A 23,507-nucleotide genomic window follows, 5' to 3' on the forward strand; every position below is an offset into this window, starting at 1 on the left:
ACTTTGCATGGCTATTTATTTTTCTCTGATCTCTTGCAGCCTAAAAATGTTTTCTCAAGTACCCAAATGTGGCTAATTCCAGACAAGATTCAGGACAAAGCATGGCCAGCTTGTTGTGGTCAGCAAAGAGGGAGCTGAGATGTCTTACTAGAATGGCCCCCAAAGTGACTATGATGAGCACAGTTTCTCGGGGAAATTCAGCACATCCATAGGTTGTGATCAGATTTTGCCAAAAACAAACTCTGAAGCAAATTTGTGGAGGTTCCTCCTGAAACCAAACATCTGGGAAATTTTGCAGGATGCCAAAGGAATTTGAGTAAGAGTAGCATACTCTTTGAGATAAGTCTACAACCTGATCTAGTTCTGTCAGGTCCACCATTACATTGTAGCCTTTGTGCACTCTCAAATTCATAATACATTTTGTGATGGGTTCTGAAACAGCTCTGGTGCGTATTCAATATGGCAACGATCTGGCAATGCAATCTCTGAAGGACAATGAGGTGAGAACTTATTATTTAGAGGTGCAGCCTTGCCAAGGAAACCCAGGGCTCACCTCAAAGCGTTGCCTTCCTCCCGAGCAGCCATGAAGATTTAGCACACCGATAAGCAAACACCACTTTACTGAGGTGCAACTGTGGAAACTGAAGGGGAAGGAATGTGGAAAGCAAGCGTGAAGAAGGAAAAATGTTGGGTCAACATAAGGAAATTCAAAAGGTTCATGGCAAGGAGTCATAGTTGGAAAATGTTTGGTGAGATTATGGATATCTGTGTTACTTTGTTTCTTCCCCTGCACTCTTCCTTCCTTCCTTCTTCTTTTTCCAAGTAATTTCTACAGAGGAACACAGGAGATGTTCATGCTACTTGCTGAGAGCAGTAATAGTAAGTTTCCTTGGCCCATGGATTCCACAGACCTTTGAGTCTCCTTCTACTACCCCGCAGGCTAACGTCTGGGAACATGAGAGTTCCGTGGCAAGTCTCCGTAGCCCTTAGAAATTGGTGGCATCTTCTCAGATATTTTGCATGAGAGCGAGAGATGCATGGATTCCATTAGCTCCTTCCTCACATGACACCCAAGAACGTCTCAGGCGCAGCCTCATGATCTCCTAGGGTTTTCTCTCTCACACACACCACAGATATCACACTGCAGTCTCTAGGTCCTCGTGGGGAACCACTTGGTGGTTCTGATGACTCTCCAAATACGAAGCTAGATCTGGGTCCCCAGCCTTCTGCGCCCTGTCTCGAGGTGTCCTACCCTACAATGAGAGAGAGACAGACAGACAAACAAAGAGAAGAGGGGCTTAGAAATAGCCTGGGGAACAACACAACACTGAGCAGCATCAAACCAAACAGATGCTTGGTTTGTTTGGCTACAACAAATGCGTTACCCTCTGATGTGAATAACTGAAATTAGAATAGTATCCTGTGTAGCCCTATTGACAGCCCCATTGTTGTTGTTTTTTATAATGGTGAGCAGGCAGGTGGGTAGATGAGTCATCACACAGAGCAACCCACCAGATATCCTTGGTTTGATTGGTCACAAAGGTGTGCGCTTGGTTTAAAGCAACGGTAGTCCGTGTAAAGAAACTGATTTGCTAAGAGACCGTAGTCTCAATCGTACTTACTTGGAAGTAAATTAATTATAATGAATGTCTGTGAGGGCCTTTCCTGAAACAGTTTGTAAATGAATGAATAGATAAATAAATAAATAAATAAAATGTTCACTTGGCACTTCCCAAATACGCTTTTGCCGTTTCTTTGGCTGAGGTGGATACATGTTGGTTTCACTTGTCCACAGCATTGTTGAAATGGGTTTGTTTGGTTTGGTTACCTTGGAATCCGTTTTCCTCAATGACGCTCCTGCCTCCACCAATAACTGGCAGATGCCACGATGGCGCTGGCAGGCTGCCTTGTGCAGTGCCGTCTCACCCCTGTGTGTGTACAACAGAGAAAACTATCAATAAGAAACACTCTTTTTTTTGCAATTAATCACTTTTACCAGGGCACCCTTATAAGTACTGCTGACACAGACACTTTTTTAAGTTTTGATCTCTGGCTCCTTGGTGCTGTCAATTGTGTTCATGGATTTATTTTTATTATTATTATTCACATGCTTAAAGCAATGTACTGAATGCTAAGTTGCTGTCCAGACTAAAGCTCCAGTTTGAACCAGCTACAATAATGCCCCCCCCCGCCCTGTTCAATGAATTCCCTAACAGTAGTGAGCTTCCCCCTTTCCTGCCTCTGGGTTACCCCTCTCCCCCCACATCCTCTGGCCAGTCTGTTTGGCTTCTGCCTGGGGGTTATGCTCTTTAATTATTATTTTTTTTGAAAAACACTTTAAATCTGGAATCATTTATATCACACAGTTCTTTGCCTTTGGGGACTGAGTGACACACTCCAACTCGAGCACTCCTTTCTCACCATCCTGGAAAAAAAGATATGCATTATGTCGAAACCTCGGTGCTCCAATTTAAATTAATATCAAAAGGCAACTTCAAGGCCATGTCTCTGCTTGGACTTGAATCAAAGGCTTTAGCAGCGCCTGCAAATGCAAAATTGTAATTCTCATAGGCTGTCTAATGGACAGGTTATTTGAGTCCCCATATTGGAACCTTTGCAGGTACAGAAGGGAATAAATTGTGCCTTTCCTTTTCAAAGGCAGAGAGATGCTGGCATAAGCTAAGCAGAACCAAAGTCTATTAGCTATCTTTGCATTACTTGGAAGCACTGGAGCTCTAGGGTTCTTGGGAATGCTTTTTCTCCTACTCTCCCTTTTCTTTTCTTCCTAGGCTGTTACAGCAGCCATCAAAAAGACACCAGAGGGCATTAATTAATCTAGTACCACATTCGAGCTAAGCACTTTGTGTTTAATAGGAGGGATGACTGATGGCACTTAAGAAGATGTTTCAGAACAGGATTCTTGGCTCCCAGAATTTCTGGTGAGTTTTACAAGGGTGCGAGTAACTTCTTGGGAATGGGCTTTTTGATGTTTCATAAACTGGATTCTGCAATAGGCAGCTGAATGGATTTCGTATCAGATACAAACAGGTTCAGAATATAATGCATCAACTTTCAGATAAGAAGATGCAAATGCAGAGATTTTGATAGTCACAGCATAACACCAGAGGTAAAAACCCAACACCAACCATGCTTTTTCCATTTTTCAAATTCACGTTTCATCAAAGCATATTCTGAGACAAATTTTCACTTAACTTCAATGCTAGCTCTATAAAACAAACACAAAAAACTACCGTATTTTTCGCTCTAACGCACCTAGTTTTTGGAGGAGGAAAACAAGAAAAAAAATATTCTGAATCTCAGAAGCCAGAACAGCAAGAGGGATTGCTGCACAACGAAAGCAGTGATCCCTCTTCCTGTTCTGGCTTCTGGGATAGCTGCACAGTCTGCATTTGCTCCATAAGATGCACACACATTTCCCCATACTTTTTAGGAGGGAAAAAGTGAGTCTTATAGAGCAAAAAATACGGTATATTATACCCTTTTATTTTCTTCAGACAATGAGTGCAGTGAGGAGAAACCAGATATTATTTCCAGAACATTTCTACTAAAATGACTAGGATAATGTTAGCAGAAAACACGGGGGGGGGGGAATTAAGACATGACTAATGTCACATACACAAATTCATAGCTGCATTAATTAATTTGGAGTAACTTCTACTCTCTGGCTTCTGTCTCCTTTTCTGTTTTCATCCCCCCCCCTCAATTTCTTCCACAGAACTCAGGACAGCATACGCAGGGTTCCTGGGCAACCTCCCATCTAGGCTGTGACCACAGACATACTTTCTTTACTTCAGCAAGGTTGTTGCATCATTTGGCTTTCATCTACATACGGGGACCAATGACTGTTATGGATTAACAGGGGAAGTCAACAGGGTGCCCTCCAGAGGTTGTGAACTCCAATTCCCATCAACCCCAGCCAAGATGGCCAATGAACAGGGGTGGAGGGAATGGTGCCTGTAACATCTGAAGGACACCACCCTGATTTCATTTATTTATTACATTTTATATAAAGTGGTACCTCAGTTTAAGAACAGCCCTGTTGACAAACTATTCGGTTTACAAACTCCGAAAACCAGAAGTAGTGTCCCGGTTTGTGAACTTTACCTTGGTCTAAGAACAGAATCCGAATGGTGGGAAGCCTCATTAGGGAAAGTGTGCCTCAGTTTAAGAAAGGTTTCGGATTAAGAACGGACTTCTAGAATGGATTAAGATTGTAAACCGAGGTACCACTGTACTGCCTTTCCTCTCCAAGGAGCACAAGGTGGTGTACATTGCTCTCCTCTCCCCTCCCCATTTGTTTCCCCATAAGAACCCTGTGAGGTAGGTTAGACTGAGAGACAGTGGTTGGCCCAAGCTCACCCAGTGTACTTCATGGCTGAGTGGAGGTTTGGACCCTGATTTACCAGTTACTAATCCAACACTCTAACCATTACACCACACTGGCTTGTCTGCCCTAGATTAGAATCTCCATTTCAGTATATAATACAAAAGAGAGGGGAATAGTAAATCTATCTTTTCAGTGTCTACTCTCTGTGTTTTCTATGCATTAACCACCGGAATTCGCAGTACAAGAGGGAAGTTAGAAGAAGCTAGAGAAAAAGATCTGCATCGATCAATGTGAAGCTTGCCCCTTTATCTACATATGCTTTGCAGTTTAGGAAAGACATTATGCAACTGGAAAGAAACAGCAGGAAGTCACTGCTTTTTGGATTATTTTAAGAGGTGCTTGGTTAAAAAAATAAAGGAGACCAATGGACACACCTAAAAGTGAGTTGGAATGAAACCAATGAAATAGAAGAGCCAAGTGGTCAGGACTTACGTTTCACTGTCTGTCATATCCACTAACTCGGAAGGACCTGTCAAAGGAAACAAGGTAAATCAGATGGCAATCCTCAAGTTCATCAACACAAAATGGATTCCAATTCAGGGGCAAGCTGAGGATTTTCACTTCCTTCCCCTTTAGGTGGTACATATCAACACACTAAGTGGAAAATAATAATAATAACAACAACAACAACAACAACAACAACAACAACAACAACAATATTTATAATTATAATTTATTATACCCCACCCATCTGGCTGGGTTTCTCCAGCCACTCTGGGTGGCTCCCAACAACAACAACAACAACAACAATATTTATAATTATAATTTATTATACCCCACCCATCTGGCTGGGTTTCTCCAGCCACTCTGGGTGGCTCCCAACAGAGTTACAAGCGCAACAAAACATCAAACATTAAAAACGTCCCTAAACAGGGCTGCTTTCAGATGTCTTCTAAAAGTCAGATAGTTGTTTATTTCCTTGACATCTGATGGGAAGGCATTCCACAGGGTGAGCGCCACTACCAAGAAGGCCCTCTGCCTGGTTCCCTGTAATCTCACTTCTTGCAGGGAGGGAACCGCCAGAAGGCCTTCGGAGCTGGACCTCAGTGTCTGGGCTGAACAATGGGGGTAGTTACGCTCCTTCAGGTATACTGGGCCTTGGCCATTTAGGGCTTTAAACGTCAGTACCAAGACTTTGAATTGTGCCCAGCAACGTACTGGGAGCCAATGTAGGTCTTTCAAGAGCGGTGTTATGTGGTCTCGGCGGCCACTCCCAGTACAAGGAAATACAATGCAGAGTGTTAAAATTCATTGGTGTTTGGTGCCTATTGAGGCTGGTAGGGTGGGAGGCAGACAAACAGTAGATCAAGCCAGAGCCAGTGGCAGGTAGGGCCAACTAATGCTAGTTTGCACCCTTCGTCTTCCTGCCGAGTTCTACAAGAGCAACACTAAGACTAAGGAGAAGGCAGATGATGGTTAATGTCACCCTTTAAAGTGGTTGTAGGTATGAAGGCAGGCAGGTGGGGAGAGGCTGAGGGCAGACTGAGGTCAGTGGGGCAGTGTTTCATTCACCTTCAGTTACCCCCTCACAATTTTGAATCTGGGAGAAATTTAGCATGTCTTTAAGGTGAAGAAGACAAATGTATGCATTTTGAGAGGATGGAGCTTAGGGACAGGGCATCAGCCTTGATTTTTAGCCCAGTGCCCTTTACTTGTTTATTATTTAGTATGATTGTTTCTTGTTTTGTTGCTGTCATTTATAAAGTGTCTAAAATTAAGCACCAAAGAGAAAGTTGAAACAGAGAAAGAAAACAACAACCCACCTAGGGGTTTGCCAACGAAAGATAAAGATACAATATGGTGGGTCAAGGGGAGGAAATCAAATGGAAAGGAGAGTTAATTAGTTGATCCAGTGGAAATTATTCAGTAGTAAAGTCCACTGAGTTAAATGGAGCTCACTCCCAAGTCATAGCTCTCAACGTTTCCCTTCTTTTAAGGGAAATTCCCTTATTCCGAATAGGATTCCTCGTAAGAAAAGAGAAAAGTTGACAGCTATATCCCAAGTACGGATGCATAAATGTGATATATTTAAAGGAGGTTTGAAGCACACACACACAGCCCTGACTGTAGTTTATCTCTGACAGAGCTATAACTCCCAGCATGCTTAGCTAACCACAGTTCCCAGGATTCTTTGGGGTGAGGGGGTGCTTAAAATGTATAGTGTGCATACAACCTAAATGTGCATGGGATTTCAGCCTTTTTTCTCAAATGCCTGCCTCTCCAGCAACCATCTCATGCCCCCCTCTGATTCCTCCCCTTTTCTGGACCTCACTTTCTTATATATATCAATCTCCCCTTTGCTGCCAGACGACCATTCCAAATCCTCCTCTGGCTCAGGACAAAAGCCGCACAGATGTGGGAAAGGCTGGCACTGGAGAAAGCTAGTGGCACTGTCATCCTGCCACAGCAGGGAGCTGGCTGCTTTTACCCAGGGACAAGGAGCAAAGGAAAGCGGGGGGGGGGGGGGAGCGGGGGGGGAAGGCAAGGAGAAAGGGAGTGCCAACTAACCCAATGGAAATCCGGAAGGGAAATGCATGAGTGAGATTTCTATCAAGGAAAACAGCGGGGAGGGATGGGGAAATAAAAACAAAACGGGGAAAGAGAAAGAGAGAAATGTGCAGGGAGGTGGAGAAGTGAAGAAAAGGATCAGGGAATTAAAGGAAGAATGGTGAGGGGAATCTCAGCTGAAAAGAGCTCAGAAGGGGAAAGCAACAGGAGGGTGCCTTGTGGGGACCACTGTCTGTCCTTCACAGCTCCAATTGTCAGCCTGTCTCAAATTCATAATTCTTTCCCCTTTATCCTGCCTTTAGCTGCACCACACACACACACACACACACACACACACACACACACTGGTGGTTTCCCAGGAAGCAAAGCACATCAAAATCCCTATGGTGCTGTGTGTATGTGGGCCAAGAAGGTGGGGTGAAGATGTGGAAAATCAGGCATCTGCCCCCTCACAAGGAGACAAAAGAGGAAGCTAAAGGTTCCCATTTCAGCCAGATTTCCAAACAACATGACACCCATAAATGCAATCCCCTCCTTCCCAATCAACCCTCTTTCTTAACACAGACAACATTAAGCCTCTGTCTTCCAACCAAGAATAATGCAGTTACTCAGACCCTCTTCACATGCACTCCAAGCTATGGGAGAAGCATTTCTCCATGGTGATATCCCATCCATCTATGTCATGTGTGAATATGCAATCCCATGGGTGGGAGCTGGCAGGTGGCAGAGAACCATACAATTGATTCTGCTTATGTGGCTGCACTAATAATGAGGGCTGTGTGTTTGATCTGGAGGAACCTCAATACCCAAACCAAACTGAGGAGATTCATATGGTTCCCCGGTCATCTAGCAACTTGCAAGAGAAACTAAGCAATGGAACGATCCCAGGTCTGTGTTTATCGACATGCTACTTTGTATGTTGTTGTCAAAAAGCATCTCCCAGGCTGCAAAGAGCCCTGCACTGCTGCAAGGGAGCCCAGAGTTTTCCTTAAAAAAAAATTCATTGGAAAGGAAGTCCAAGCAGATGCCATTGAGCACCTCACTAATAGAAGATAAATGCAACCTCCCCATCCCCTATTATTTTCCCCCCTTGAAGCTCTGGTCCCTCATCCCACATTCTTCAGAGGCATGTACTGAGGCCACCACCTTCAAATGGGTAAAATAGACCTGCTGCTAAGGTCATCAAAGCACCACGTCAAAATGTATGGCTGTCTACTGAAGAAGTGCCAATATGTTTCAGCCTTTCTAAAGGGAACATATGAAACCAGTTGGTCAGAGACTTTATCCCTATTCATGCATCAGTTGCATGAAGGGAGAGTGAGATTGTGCTGATTGCTCTCCTTCCAGTGTCATGTCCCAGGCCTGCAGGCAGCATCAGTGACACTCTTTCTCAGTGCCGTGTTAGTTCATCATGTTGTTATTGAACAAATAAGGTTTGTGGTGAGACACAAACCAACACATGTTTGCATCACTGGCAATAATGGTTCTACAATACCACTACCAAGCATCTGAAAAGCTATTGTCTGTGCACTTTGCCAGTGGAAGGGCTAGACAGAGGGATTTTTTACACCCGTGCCTTCCAACCAGGTAATTGATCAGAGCCAATAAGGCCCCTTGAATGCGAAGAGCTTGGCACCCACCCCCTCACTCACCATGGTCTAGGATGTACTTCACAATCTCGCCATGCCCAGTCTTGGCTGCGTGGTGAAGCAAGGAACAGTGGTCAGGTCCCTGGATTAACAGATTAGCTCCTTTTTTGCAGCAGTCTATGAACTGGAAGATAAATGCATAGAGAAAAGTCTAAGTAATGTGAGGTTGTGGTTTCCTTTTGCAGATGTGGCCTTAAACAAATTGCATTGCTAAAACAGAAATAGCTGTTAGGCAAATGTTTGCTGGGCTTCCAGATTCAGCTCTGAGCAATGGAAAAATAAGCAAGTATCTTTAATAGCATTTCATGAACGCCTTACACTGTAATGTAAAATAGGTTGGACAATGGCCTATTAACTTTGTGTTAAATTTGTTTGTAATTGAGGTGAGGAACCTCTGGCCCGTTGGCCTATTTGGTCACACCATGTCGCTCCATTTGGTCCACCAGGACAAGCCATCACTCACTCACCTGTCCTGCACCAGGGATCATATATGATGTCTGGTATGGAGCAGGTAAAGTTCCAGCTGTGCTGAAAAGGGGTTTGCAGGCACCACAGATCACCTGATGGGTAGCACCTGCAAAAGCCTTTGCAATGAACTTTGAAGCTCTGCCCATCAGCTGATTGTCAGGGGTTCAACACACAGCACAGGGCTCTCTGAATAAGCCAACAATCAGATGAAGCCCCAATAACCTTCAGCATAAGAGCCCATCCTCCCTAGGCCAGTGAAAGTCCTGAGAACTGGTTTGCATGTGATGGTCATAGAAAACTGCTGCACACATTAGCTGTCACCGTGACGAGTGAGTTGCACACATACTAGGCAGATAGGAGCAATTGAGGAGGGCATGGAGATGGGCTTGTGAGAAATGTGGGGTGGAGAGAGTCCTGGGAGCTGCTTAGAGAGGCCTGGTAGGTCTATATTTCGTCCTGCTTGTGAGCCTTCCATAGGTACAGTATCTCCTTGGCCACTGTGAGAACAGGATGCAGGACTTGATTCTTATATTACGTTCTTCACAAAAATGTGTCTCCTGGGACATTTCACAAGCTTCACAAAGAGAACATTTTAAAGCACTGAGCCAGCTCCAATTCATGGATTGCAATTATCCAGAAGCAAGAACTTCTCATGGCACAGCCCACCTCAAATTCTTGTGTGGACGAATAAAAATCCTAGTCTGTGGTCAGAAAGCACATAAAATATCCAAGCTAAGCAGATTTGGGTCTGTTTAGGAGCATCACTTTCTGTTCCATGACAGGCAAAAGGTGGGATATAAATGTAAGAGAATCAATAACACGGCATAATGTCATTTTTGGCAGTGATCCCTTGATCAGAAAAAATGTAACCTCTGAAATGTGCCTTGGTTACTGAAAAACAGGTGATGCAATGACAGACATAAGCAGCATAATGACAGGAGTTGGGGAGGGGGGAAAACCCTCCCCTTTCTACCCTGACAGGAGAGATATAGGAGAGGCTTGGCATTCCTGGAACCTGCTTGATATCTGAACTGCATTCACAGCAAATACTGAAATTGCAATGAAGTGCAAAGGAGAGCAGAAACTAATGTACTATTAGACTGGCCATACATCAAATCATAAGATGATAGACTGTGGTGCCTGTTCCTTAGATGGGTAGCTACTTGCATCTGCACTGAACTATGCGTTTAGGAGTGTTTGGATCTTGTAGTATTGCTAAGACTAGTCTCTTGGGGAAGTTGTGAGTGTTTAGCATTTAATAGTAATTCTTCAGCTTATAAAGTAACTCAGTATGCTTGAGGGTGGGTGTGTTGTGCAGGATAAGGCCTTGTAGGTTTTACTTTATTTCATCGGAGGCATGAAAGATTTCCAGATATGATTGGAGACATTTTCGTTCCAAAAAGCTTTTCCAACAGAATGAATAGGTCTCTGTCATGGGTAGCCACTTGCTATTTTTTCTGAGCTGCTGATCTTTTCTGTTCTGTTTTAAACTGTTTTCTAGCTTCTTTTGCTACATTTTGTACATTGCCTTGAGATGACTGTGGAAGGCGCTTAAAACTTACTTATGTACATAGTTGCACTCGATGAGATCTCTTGTTCTAGAAGTCGTTCTAGTTGGCATTTGGTATTCAGATATGTACCCATTTGGAGTTTGAAGAAGGATAACAAATTATCCTGGCCTCAGTTATCCACGCTTTGATAACCTCCAGGCTAGACCACTGTAATGCGCTATATGTGAGACTGCATTTGAAGACTGTTCAGAAATGATAAGTTAATGCAGAATGGGAATGGCCATTATGAAAAGACTGTGGCTGGACTATTCTAACTGCACTCACTCCCAATGCATTTCTGGGCCCAGTTCAAAGTGCTGTTTTCACCTTTCATAGCTTAGAGTCAAAGCACCCATATACAGTGATACCTCGGTTCTCGGACATAATCCGTTCTGGAAGACCGTTCAACTTCTGAAATGTTCGAAAACTGAGGCACAAAAGGCTGGCTGCAAGTTCAATTGGAAAAAAAATTGGAAAACACACAGTGGAAGCTGTTCAACTTTCGAGGCGCATTCAAAAATGGAAGCAATTACTTCTGGGTTTTCGGCGTTCAAAAACCAAAACGTTTGTTTTCTGAGACGCTCAAAAACCGAGGTACTACTGTATGAAGATCTTGACTAGAGGGCCTCCTGCTAGTGCCCCCATCATCTAAGGCAGCCTTTGCCAACCTGGTGCCCTCCAGATATTTTGGACTACAATTCCCATCAGGCCAAGCCAGTTTGACAAAGGCTGATCTAAGGTGAGACTTTATGGCGATGGTGCCCCAGTTCTTCTCTCCAGTGAGGTTTGCCTGGTGCCCATCTTAATGTCCTGGTTTAATTTCCCAAATATTTAGATGCAAATGTAAACTAGCCCACCAGCCATTTTAATCCTGTTCATAGATTCTTTGGCTTTCGGGGGTTGTTCTATTTCTCCATGTTTACATTTTTAGTTATTTTTTATCCCTTTTTTGGTTGATCATTCTTGAGATATAAAAACTTGTATTAAATAAATAAATGAATGGTAATAATAACAACCATGTAAGGGGTATAGGGAATATCAATGAGCATGCATCAGAACTTCTTTTACTTACTTTTAGAAAATCACCAGCTATTACTGACTGTAAAAGTGCTGCAAAGAACAAAAAGAGAACATTAGCATTAATAATCATTCTTGACACAAATGTTGCCCGATTGCGATAATTAATACAAAATAAGAGGCTCGCCCCAAAGGCCTTATATTCTACAGGCATGACCTTTCCAGGCCATTGTTATGCATTGCAACTTAGATTTAAGAGCCTTTTCACACCTGAAACTTAAATCAACACATATTTGCAAATGTAAAAACAGCAGCAGCAGCAGCAGCAGCAACCCTACATCTTGTTCCATATTCTATTCTGCATCAAAAAGCATCACATGTCATACAAGCAGCATATGAACTTCCAAAAGATCCTCTCTCTCTTTTCTCTCACTTGTGAAAAATGGCAGCTCTGGATTTGGTGCAGTGCAGTCAGTTCTCCTGCACATGACATCAAGCCGAGGGGGTGCAAATTTGAGAGGAGTGATAATTAAGAAGATCCATTTGGGGGCACCAAATTTTGGCCTTGCACAAGATGACATATTACAGAAGATTGCCAAAGTCTGACCCTGAAAATCGTCTCATCACATCGGACCCTGTTTCACACATTATGTAGCACCAATCCCATATTTGCCCCAAGTGCAAGGAGTTGCTGAAATTACCAGAACTCTAGTGAATGTACCTGTATAAGCCAAATATTTTCAAATATCCACTTGCCACATAAACACTTTACATATTTAGGGATACACCAACCAATGTAATGCATTAAAAGGTGCTTAGTGACGTGCTTAACCAGTAAGGGATTCTTACAGAAGGCTTCAATTCAAGGAAGGCCATAGCTCAGTTGTGGCACATCTGCTTTGCCAGCAGAAGGTTCTGGGTTCAATCCCTGGCATCTCCAGGTAGGACTGAGAATATTGCCTGCCCCAAACCTTGGAGAGCTGCTGCCTGTCAGTGTGGACAGCACTGAGCTAGATGGAGCAACAGTGTCTATGAAAATTTTGGCACAACACCTGGGAAGACAGGTGAAATAATGCCAGTGTACTGGAAGAAGCAAAGATCTCCAGTGTCAAAGCGATGATTCTTCAACATCAACTTGGTTGGACTGGTCATGTTGTGAGTATGCCTGATTATCATCTTCCAAAGTAACTACTCTATTCCAAACTGTAAAAAGCATAAGGCTGGTGGTCAACATGGCAAATCTTTAAAAATGTAGTATAAACACCAACAAAAGGAAAACACTGGCCTGAAAGCGCTCCAATTGGAGAACAGCCTTTACCAAAGGTGTCATGGGCTTTGAAGACGCTCAAACTCAGGACGAAAGGGAGAAATGCACTAAGAGGAAGGCATGCTTGGAAAACCCTGACCGTGATCAACTCCCGCCTGGAAACCTATGTCCCCATTGTGGAAGGACGTGTGGATCCAGAATTGGCCTCCACAGTCACTTAACGACTCAAAGTTAAGACCATCTTCATGGAAGACAATCTTACTCGGCAACGAGTGATAGAAGAAGAAGAGGAAGAGGAAGAGGAAGAGGAAGAGGAAGAGGAAGAGGAAGAGGAAGAAGAAGAAGAAGAAGAAGAAGAAGAAGAAGAAGAAGAAGAAGAAAGGGTCTGATTCAGTATAAGGCAGCTTCCTATCTTTCTAAGAAACCATATCCATATATAAAGGATCAGTTATACATAATCCAATCAGTTATTTGCAGGAGTGGGGAACCTTTTCACCCACAAGAGCCACATTCCCTCATGTGCAACCTCCCAAGCACCACATGTCAGTGGGGGGCGCCCCCCCCCCACAAAAAGTGGGTGGAGCCACAGGTGTGACTCTTATCATGGTACAGTAAAAGTCAGATGTTCCTACGTACAGCCACACTTCATGCTCCTCTCTCTTCATGCTCTATCCAGGCAAGAAAGAGGCACGATCATAATTCAGTGGTATATTCCAGCCAGGAGTAAACCAACTGAGGAGGGTTCGGAGCAGGAAAATTGAGGAGGGTAGCATGGGAACATGGCTTGAGAATAGTCATGGGAGCCAGATGGAGAGGGTTGGGGGGCTGCATTTGAACTCTGGGACTGAGGAGCCCTATCTCTGATTTATAGTTGGCCCATCACCATGCAGTTTCAAGGTGGGTTACATTCAAGGTCAACACTAAGTCATCACTTAGACTGTATCAAAGAGCAAGCAGAAACTCTGCAGGTGGAGTTATGCTCTGCAAAAATATGCATCTTGAGCAGCCAGTGATGGGGTGAGACACAACTTAGCAGGGAAGGCATATCACAACCCAGAGACCATCATAGTGAAGACCCTCTCATGCACCACAACCCAAAGAACGTCAAAGGTCATCTGTAAAAATGCAAATTTCAGAGGCGTATCAGTTCACCTATTGTTTAAAGAGGTATAATTATGATGGATTTGCCTTTAGATGAGAATTGAAATTATTTCAGTTCCTCCAAATATTACCTTTGCCTAGTGCAGAAACGGAACTGCCTCTAGCACCACCATATTCCTGACTAGAAACCCTCGCCTCGACTGGAGTCTGAAAAATGAAGAAGTACAAGCAAATTGGCAGAGAATTTTCTCTGTGCAGTGCTGGGCTGGCACCTCCGTGGAGAGAATTCCACAAGGAGCTCATTATTACTCCAGGAATAACACCACAAATGTGTAAAAGGGAGAGGAAGAAAGAAAGAAAGAAATCACTGCAGGAAGAACTGAAGGATGCAAGCAAAGAAACTAAGCAGTGTTGCTCACTCAGAGAGTCTATGTTTGCGATACAAGATTCAAATGCTTCTTGCATCAGACTTTTGTGTAAGAGTCTCAGGAACATTTCCTCACTTCATTTCCCATGTGCAGCACAGGAAAATGTAACATCCAAACCAAAAGGGTTATAAGACAACCAATAAAACTACAGTAACTCTTAAGGCAGATTTCATGACAACTTATTTACAGGTTTTCCGAAAAGCACCCAGCAGCTCTATTAACTGGGACACATGTGTTGCTTTGCTGGGTATTGTGGGGTTGTTTGTTTGTTTCTAAAGGGGCAGATAAATGAATAAAAAGGGTGTGTGTAAGAGGGGAGAATCTTTTCCTGTTCAGCAGATACTGTACCTCCAGCAGGCTCAGTCAAGCAACTTCTTCAAGTCTATTTGTGGAAACTCTACTTCCAAAATTATTTATTGCTGCTTTATAAGATAAAGGTGCCCCTGATAGTTAAGTCCAGTTGCGAATGACTCTGGGGTTGCGGCGCTCATCTCGCTTTACAGGCCAAGGGAGCCGGCGTTGGTCTGCAGTCAGTTTTTCTGGGTCATGTGGCCAGCATGACTAAGCCACTTCTGGCGCAATGGAACATTGGCACCAGAGCAGCACACGGAAACGCTGTTTACCTTACCTATTTATCTACTTTCACTTTTTGGTGTGCTTTCAAACTGCTAGGTTGGCAGGAGCTGGGACCGAGCAACGGGAGCTCACCCAATTGCGGGGATTCAAACTGCCGACCTTCCAATCGGCAAGCCCAAGAGGCTCAGTGGTTTAGACCACAACGCCACCTGCATCTTAAAATGGAACTCAATAAGATGTGTGGGGCATAAATAGTAAAATTATCATTGTGGAATGAGACGTCCCTATTTTCATTGGAGAAATGTTGGAGGGCATGTAAAACTGGTATAGCATGGTAGTTAAGAGACTGAGATGTGAATCATGAGAGCTCCAGTTCTACTCTTGCCTTTGCCAGACAGTCTACTAGATAGTCTTAAGCAAGCTCTTTTCCTCTAGCCTCAGTCTGCCTATCAGCTGCATGGGGGACAACAGTACTTCATTTACCTGAAAGGACAGTTGTAAGGATTTCAACTGGCCAATGCATGTAGAGTGTTTTGAACTTTTGAAATCACTATAGTGATGTTAAGTATTATTTATTAGCACATTTATTTATGACATATTGTATTGCTAAACTTTTATAAATTGTTATCTATTAAGACATTGCTAGGAGACCTCAAAGCAACAGTTCACATGCAACCTGTTTTCTCACACTGGAAGCACGGATCCATAAATCCATAAAACTCAGCTTGCATTGTTAGCCTTCATTATTTCTATTTTTGTCTGTGCGGTTCCGAAGGAGGGATGGAGCTGTCAATACATTGGGATTTTAAAACCCAAATGAAAATTTCTCATATAGACAATAATAGAGCTATTCATCCATTACAAGCATCCCTGGAAGTGTTAACTTTACTCCCTCTGCTGGCCATGAACGAAAATATCTCGCCCCTGTATAGAATAATACTCCACTTGCTTTTCATCAACATTAAGGGGCGAACTGGACACTACGGTGGGGAAACAGCCCTGAATGGTAGAAGGCAAGCTCCTATAGAAGAGTGTGGAAGCAATTTGAAGGGTAGGGTACAAGGGGGATACTGAACCTTACACACACACACACACATACAAACACACACACACACCTAAAAAGTATTCCCAGTCCTTGGTTGTGGGTATGCATGTCGGTGTGTGATGCCCGCAAGAATTTCTCCAGTTTGCTGATGCACCCCCAGACCCCCTAGAAGTTGCTGGTCCCTGCTTTGGAATACTGATTGCCAGATAGGGTGGCTTTGTGTCCTATTCTACAGGGGGCAGTCCTCTTTTCATAGGGACTCCATTTTTAAAGGGCAGCCCAGTCCAGGTCGAGCTTGAAAAGAAAGAACCTTAAGAAGAGAGAGCAGGAGCCTTGAAGTTGCCCATCAGCACTTAACCCCTGGACAGCAGACTGAACAGGCAACCCAGCTGCCCTGCCACTGTCTCTTCCGCTATGTTGAGATGCCCTGCACATACTCTATAGAGATGTAATACATGTATACATATAAATGAGCACCTGCGAGTTTTATGCAAATCAGAGACCTCTTTTCTGGTGATACCATTCCTTTTTGTTGAGAAAGTGAGTGGCCGTCCATTTGTTAGCTGCCCTGACTCACAGAATCATAGAACTGCAGAGTTGGGACCCCGGAGACTCACCTAGTCCAACCCCCCCGCAATGCAGGAATTTCAGCTAAAGCATCCGTGACAGATGGCCACCCAACCTCTGCTTTAAAAATCTCCAAGGAAGGAGAGTCCACAACCTCCCGAGGGAGGCCGTTCATTATTCAGAATAGTGGTTTGCACGACCGACTAAGAAAGATAACAACACAATGAAATTCAAAACAGTGACCCTAAATTGCACATTTATTTGCAATTCAATTAAAACTGTTTAGCCCAAACAATTCAACAAAATTGGTGGAGTTGATACCAGCTTTTTCAAAGGTCATTTACACCCTGCCTGCCCCCCCCCCCCGTCTCTTCACTTGCCTTGTAGCACTGCCCCCAGGTAATCTCGCTGCCCCTCACCCACCCCTGGGTTCTAAACTATGTGAGCATGGTTGCAACTCAGGCTTCAAACCGTTGAAAATTGGCTTGGCTCTCAGTTCTAGGAAAAAAGAATCTGGCTGGCACTATCAGTGTGCAATTATGGGCGAAAGGAGGCCTTTAAATATGCATTTATTCAGAGGGCGACAAGTGTTGCTGCCTCACAATACAGAGCATGAATTATGCACACGTTTTATCATGCCATAAAGTATCTCCAGGCCTTGAAGATGTCACCAAGCATTATTCCATTCAACAAACACGGAGACCAAGTCATTATTTTCTTGACTTTTCCCTAAGATGAGCATTTGCAGCAAGAAATAGAAGTGCTTTAGTGCTCTTTGATTGGGTAAGTGGATTAGCTATACACAGACACACACACACACACACAGTCCACAGAAAACCTTGTGTGACTGACAAAAGTGCAGACCTAAGGCTTCTACCCATCTAACAAACTGGCAAAATACAACGTTGGCAACACAGCGCATTTCCCTGGGCTGGCTAGATCATCAATAGACCTCCATTCTTCTAGCAGGGAGAAGCCGGGAGGATGAAAGAGGTAACTTGCTTTTCTATGCATTTTTAAACCTTTGTGCTCTTTGCTGAAGCTGCCAGTGTAAAAAAAAACCCCAACCCCCCCCCCTGTCAATTAGGTAAACCTTGCACAACCGGCATTGTTAAGAAACAGACGCTCTCTTTCAGAAATGTTGGGACACTGGCAACAGATGTTGGACTGAAAGAATAAGTTCTGTTCACTGTAATTTACAACAAGCCAATGCCCTAGAGCTGCTGCTGTTTATTTATTTTTTTTAAAAAAAAACATTTAAGCATTGCATAGCTCCGGAAAAGTGCTCTCACAGTTACCTGTTTGGCTGGTAGCTCTAGCACAGCTTTCCCTTCTCATTTTTTTCCAATCAGTCTACAAAAGCCACCCTAAACTGCAGTAATTTCATTTCAACATAGCACTGCAGAGGAGACTTTAAAACTGCAATGAAAGCATACATGGTGGCTACAAGATGTGGCTCTCATAGTCCCCATAAATATTTCCACTTCACATGTGAGCATGTACTAAACTGGAAGTAGCCAACCTTTTTGGACCAGTGGGCACGTTGTTAATTTTGAGAGTGCGCTGCAGGCACCAGTCATAAAATGGCTGTCATGGGGAGTGGGGAATAACACAAAATAAGAAACAACCACCCGCAACCATCAGACATCAGCTATGTCTTGCTGGTCCTGATTGTGGAAATCACACAATACTGATCACACACAAATAGTAATGCTGCTACTAATAGCAACAGGGAGCATTCCTCAGTACCAGGGAAAATATACAAGGTGGCCACAGAACATTCGTTTCACATAAATTGCTTAGAAGGTACCTGCCTTTCTTACTCCATAACTTCATTTCTATGAGAGCTAGAATCATAGAATTGCAGTGTTGGTAGGGACCCTGAGGATCATTGAGTTCAACCCCCTGAAATGCAGGAAAAGGCAGCCATCCCATGCAGGATTCAAACCTGCAACCTTGGTGTTATCAGCATCATGCTGTAACCAACTGAGCTATCCAGGCTGAGATACTTGCTCCTTCTTTTTAAACGAAAGCTCAGAGTCTTGGGAAGCTGTCCGGGGCACCAGTGAATGCCTTTTTGGGAGCCACAGTGCTCGTGGGCACCAAGTTGGTGACCCCAGTTTGCTTAAGGTAGGTGACACAGATTAAACTAATCAAATATTAAACTAACCAAAACTAAACTAGAGGGGTCAGTTTATCAGTTCTGGGGTTGTAGTGCAGTGTCTTAAAACATTATCATTTAAATCTGAGGTCAAAAGTTTGAATTCCGCAGTATGTCACATTCTTGTTCCACTTATTCCCTTTCAATAGTGAGCATTCTTAATATAGGCTGGATCTAGACATATCAAAGAAGCGTCTCAGTTAAATGTGTTGCAAACTTTGCATGAGAAATCGGGGTGACAAAAATGGAACTCCACAGCGCCGCCTGGTGTCACGGTGTTAGAATGCATAAACAATGCACATAAAGCATTTTTTCTTTGCCAATGTAGCTGAGTCCAAAGCTTTAAAGTTTATTTTAAAGCTTTACTTTAAAAGTTGCTATTTTTAAAATTAACTGATACTTTCAGTGAAAATGTTTGCAAATGAATACAACTCGTAACATTCATAGGCATATCTTGAACTGATAAAAGGCATATCTTGAACTGATAAAAGGCAGAGACATTTTGGGGGACTACAATTTATAACCTCTTGATATAAGCCATTGTTTTGAGACAGTGCCTCAAATAACATTTCTATTCTTAGAAATAGCAATGTCTTAAAGCCATCACACTACAGTTGCAGACCTGATAAATGGAGCGTTTCCTTTATTCCTGTAGTCTTCATTCAACAAGGATAGATGAAAGAAAGTCTCTTCGTCTCCCTCTCTCTTGTTAGACGAACAGTAGCAAGCCAGAAAGTGTTTAAAATGGGGGGGGGGCAGGACAAAAAGGGAGAGCTTACAATGGTGCAATCCCATACATGCATACGCAGGTGTAAGCCTCACTTAGTTACTTACTACCAGGTAAGCGAGTATAATGATTGCAACCCAGACAGAGAATAGCTATACCACATCGTCCCCTAAGTGGAATGTTTCATTTGTTTTGTTAATTTTTGCTCAGCCTTTTTACACACACAACACAAAGTGGCTTACATAAAACCAGAATAATTCAAGCAAAGTAAATATAGTACCTTACATCTAATAAAGAAATGAAAATGCAGGAAGAATTTGTGCATATGTTTATTCTTTATTTTTATTTTATTCTTTTTTTTAAAAAAAAAAAAGAATTTATTTCTGTGCGTTCAAATGAATGGGGAACCATGCTTGGCATGCAGAAGGTGCCAAGAGCAATCATTGGCATCTCCAGATAGGGCTGATAAAGACATCCTGGAGAGCTGCTACCAGTCAGTGCAGACTGTACTGGACTAGATGAGCCAACTTGCAAAGTAGAGATGAGGGCCAATTCAACATTATGTTGCTTAGATGTACACCTAGCAGTTTAATGTGTGAATGGCACATTTGTATCAATACAGATGAGTACCATCTGAGTACCAGGATTGGCTGTTGCTTCCTGTAAACCTGTGCAGAGGGTTACAGAGCCTACAGAACATGTGAAAAGGTTCTCATTGTGAAGGTGTAGAGTGACAGTTTTGTTGTCTAACTCAAGGATGGGGAACCAGTGGTGCTCTATTTGTTGTTGGACTACAACTCCCATCATCCCTCACTGTGCTTCCTGGGGCTGATGGGAGTTGGAGTCCAACACCAATACCTGGAGGGCCACAGGTTTCTTTTCTTAGCCCTGGTCTAAGAAAAGCTGTGCACAACCAGAGCGCCAGACTCGCTGGCTTTTCCAATGTATCCTGTAAGATAACCATTTAAAGAAGAAGAAAACTAACCCAATGACAAGTTGATGCCACTTTTGGAAGCAATGAAAAGGGAGAAAATAGTTGTCAAGCTGAAAGAAAGATGGGGGTTGGGGATGGATTACGGGAGCAGGAAGATGAAGGAGATGTGTGAGTGGAGAGAGTACGATTTTGGCTGGCTATCCCATGCACTTCATTAAAACACTGTTATGCTGGCAAGGGGAGAAGAGCAATTGAGTAATGGCACATTTAAAAGCAAAGGCAGAGTGAAAGGCTAATCAAGGCTTCGTATGCAAATGCTTTCACTCCTAATTGCAAGAACTGCTGGCCCACTCAGAATGCATTTGACTGGAGACTAAGATTCCTCCTTTCTCCTTTGTCTGAAGGGCTTCTTGACCCTCTTTGGTTCTAATAGAATACTAGAAGTGAGAAATGCAAAAAACAAGCAGCCTTAATGTTTTTAGATGCAGAGAAAGCATTTGATAATGTCTCCTGTTTAAGTTTTGGAATATTTGAGCTGTGGAGAAACTTTTATAAAAGGAGTTAAGGCAATGTATACAGAACAATCAGAAAAATTGATAGTAAATAACGTATTGACTGAGAACTGTAAGATAACTTAAGGCACTAAACAAGGTTGTCAGCTGTCACCTTTATTGTTTATATTAGTTTTAGAAGTTTTGGTGCAAAGAATAAGATGGAATCAAGAAATTAAAGGAATAAGGGTGGGACAGAGACAATACAAATTAAAAGCATTTGCAGATGATGTGGTATCTGTAGAAGAAACAATAGAGTTAATTCCAAAAGCATTAGAAGAGATGGGGGGGGGAAATGGAGAAATAGCAAGTCTTAAAATTAATAAAGATAAAACCAAGCTCCTGGTAAAAAACATGAATGATGAGAGTAAAAATAAATTACAAAATATATCAGGTCTAAAGACTGAAAAAAAGGTTAAGTATTTAGGTGAATGGTTAACAGATTACAGCTGTATAAAGATAACTACCTGAAAACATGGGATGATATTAAAATAAATTTGCAAATATGGGATAGAATGAAACTTTTGTTGCTGGGTAGAGTGTCGACCATAAAGATGAACGTACTACCAAGAATGTTATTTTTGTTTCAATCAATACCGGTGATTGGCAAGACAGTTTGCTTCAACAAATGGCAAAAAGATATTTCTAAATATATCTGACAAGGGGAAAAACCTGAGAATACAATATAAAATACTGATAGACACAAAAGAAAGAGGAGGTTTCTCCCTACCGGATATGAGATTATATTATGAAGCATCTTGCCTGTGCTGGTTGAAGGAATGGTTGCTACTGAAGAATCCACATATTTTAGATTTGGAAGGTCATGATAGTATTTTTGGTTGGCACACTTATTTGTGGTATGAAAAGGCAAAAGTACATAAAGCCTTCACAAACCATATAATTAGGGGGGAAATGTATAGAATATGGGATAAATATAAAAACTTATTGGAGATAAAACATCACTTTGGCTTTCACCTTTGGAAGCCATAGTGGTGAAAAAGAAAAATATGATGGAAAGTTGGGCGACTTATAGAAATTTGCTAAGAGAGGAGAGTGGAGAACTTAAATTAAAAGAGTTTAAATTAAAAGAGTTTAAGGATTTATCTTGGGAATTATAGGATTAGAAGTACCCGAACAGTATAGAAATTTATTTATGTATGTGACTACAGCTGCAAGAATGTTATTTGCCCCAAAGTGGAAGGATAAAGAGGTCCCGGCGAAAGAAGATTGGAAAAAGAAACTAATGGAGTATGCAGAAATGGCAAAATTTACTGGAAGAATAAGAAATCAAGACAACAAACTTTTTAGAAAGTAATGGAAGTAGTTTATTGAGTATTTACAAACTGTAAACAGATCAAGACATTGGCAGGATTATTATAAAAACCTGCAGTTTTAAAAATATAGATGAGATATAGTTGAGAATAGACAATTAAAAAGAATAAGTGAAGGCAATTTGGAGTATGCAGGAAAGGACAAAAATGTAAGGAACCTCAGAAAGAGGGAAAAGGGAGTCGAAACTGAAAATGTTAAAACTGTTAAAACTATGCTTAAATAATTGATGTAATGTATATAAACAAAAATGATAAATAAAAATTTAAAGAAGAAAAAGAACGAACTGCTGACCCACTCTGAATGCTTTGGACTGGAGACTGAGATTCCTTCTTTTTTTTTTGTCTGAAGAACTGCCTGACCCTCCTTGGTTTTCCTGTGCTCATTCAGTGAGACTGCCTTTATATGGGGCTACTAACCATGGAGGACGCAGGTGGCACTGTGAGTTAAACCACAGAGCCTAGTTGCCGATCAGAAGGTCAGCAGTTTGAATCCCCACGACGGGGTGAGCTCCCGTTGCTTGGTCCCTGCTCCTGCCAACCTAGCAGTTCGAAAGCACATGAAAGTGCAAGTAGATAAATAGGTACCGCTCCAGCGGGAAGGTATACGGCATTTTCATGTGCTGCTCTGGTTCGCCAGAAGCGGCTTAGTCATGCCGGCCACATGACCGGGAAGCTGTACGCTGGCTCCCTTGGCCAATAAGGTGAGATGAGCGCCGCAACCCCAGAGTCGGCCATGACTGGATCTAATGGTCAGGGGTCCCTTTACCTTTACCTTTACTAACCATGGAAGCTATTTACAAGAGATTCCCTGCGTGACTTTGAGCTACTTGCAAGCCAGGGCACCTCCAGATGTCCTGTCTATTAAGCATTCATCCTGATCTGTTAGCAGAGAAATAAAATGGCACTGACTATTTAATGAGCATTCATGCCGATTTGTTTGCATCAAAGCAAATATCACCCCACACTTCTCAGTGCCTTTTCCCATCACTTTCCTTATCACAAAAGATCAGATCTTTGGGGGAGCAGGTTTCTTGCGCAAGATCTCCCCGTCAACTACAACTTTACAACCTGAATTTACCAGGCTGTCTCCCACGAGTGCCATATAAGAACGTAGGATCAGAATTATAACCCAAATTCCGGCATCACAGAATAAGACAAAAACTGGGAAGAGGCATTGTCTTCAAGTAGAATTGGAAACAGATTGCCATTCAACACTTTC

General features: G+C 42.6%; 1 protein-coding gene across 8 annotated transcripts in view; it reads right to left on the reverse strand.

Annotated features, from left to right (window-relative positions):
• Nucleotides 1–601: 601 nt before the first annotated feature.
• Nucleotides 602–23,507, reverse strand: part of DGKI (diacylglycerol kinase iota) — a 251,072-nt gene continuing 228,166 nt past the window's right edge. For all 8 annotated transcript variants that reach the window (XM_079992291.1, XM_079992288.1, XM_079992294.1 and 5 more), the window contains 5 exons: nucleotides 11,656–11,693; nucleotides 8,569–8,689; nucleotides 4,841–4,877; nucleotides 1,829–1,928; nucleotides 602–1,253 (listed from right to left, as the gene is read on the reverse strand). In XM_079992291.1, the coding sequence (XP_079848417.1) occupies nucleotides 1,137–1,253; nucleotides 1,829–1,928; nucleotides 4,841–4,877; nucleotides 8,569–8,689; nucleotides 11,656–11,693 (413 nt within the window). In that variant the 3' untranslated portion in view covers nucleotides 602–1,136. The remainder of the gene's footprint in view (nucleotides 1,254–1,828; nucleotides 1,929–4,840; nucleotides 4,878–8,568; nucleotides 8,690–11,655; nucleotides 11,694–23,507) is intronic.

This window comes from Podarcis cretensis, assembly GCF_951804945.1.
Source record: "Podarcis cretensis genome assembly, chromosome: 10".
NCBI classification, from domain to species: domain Eukaryota; kingdom Metazoa; phylum Chordata; class Lepidosauria; order Squamata; family Lacertidae; genus Podarcis; species Podarcis cretensis.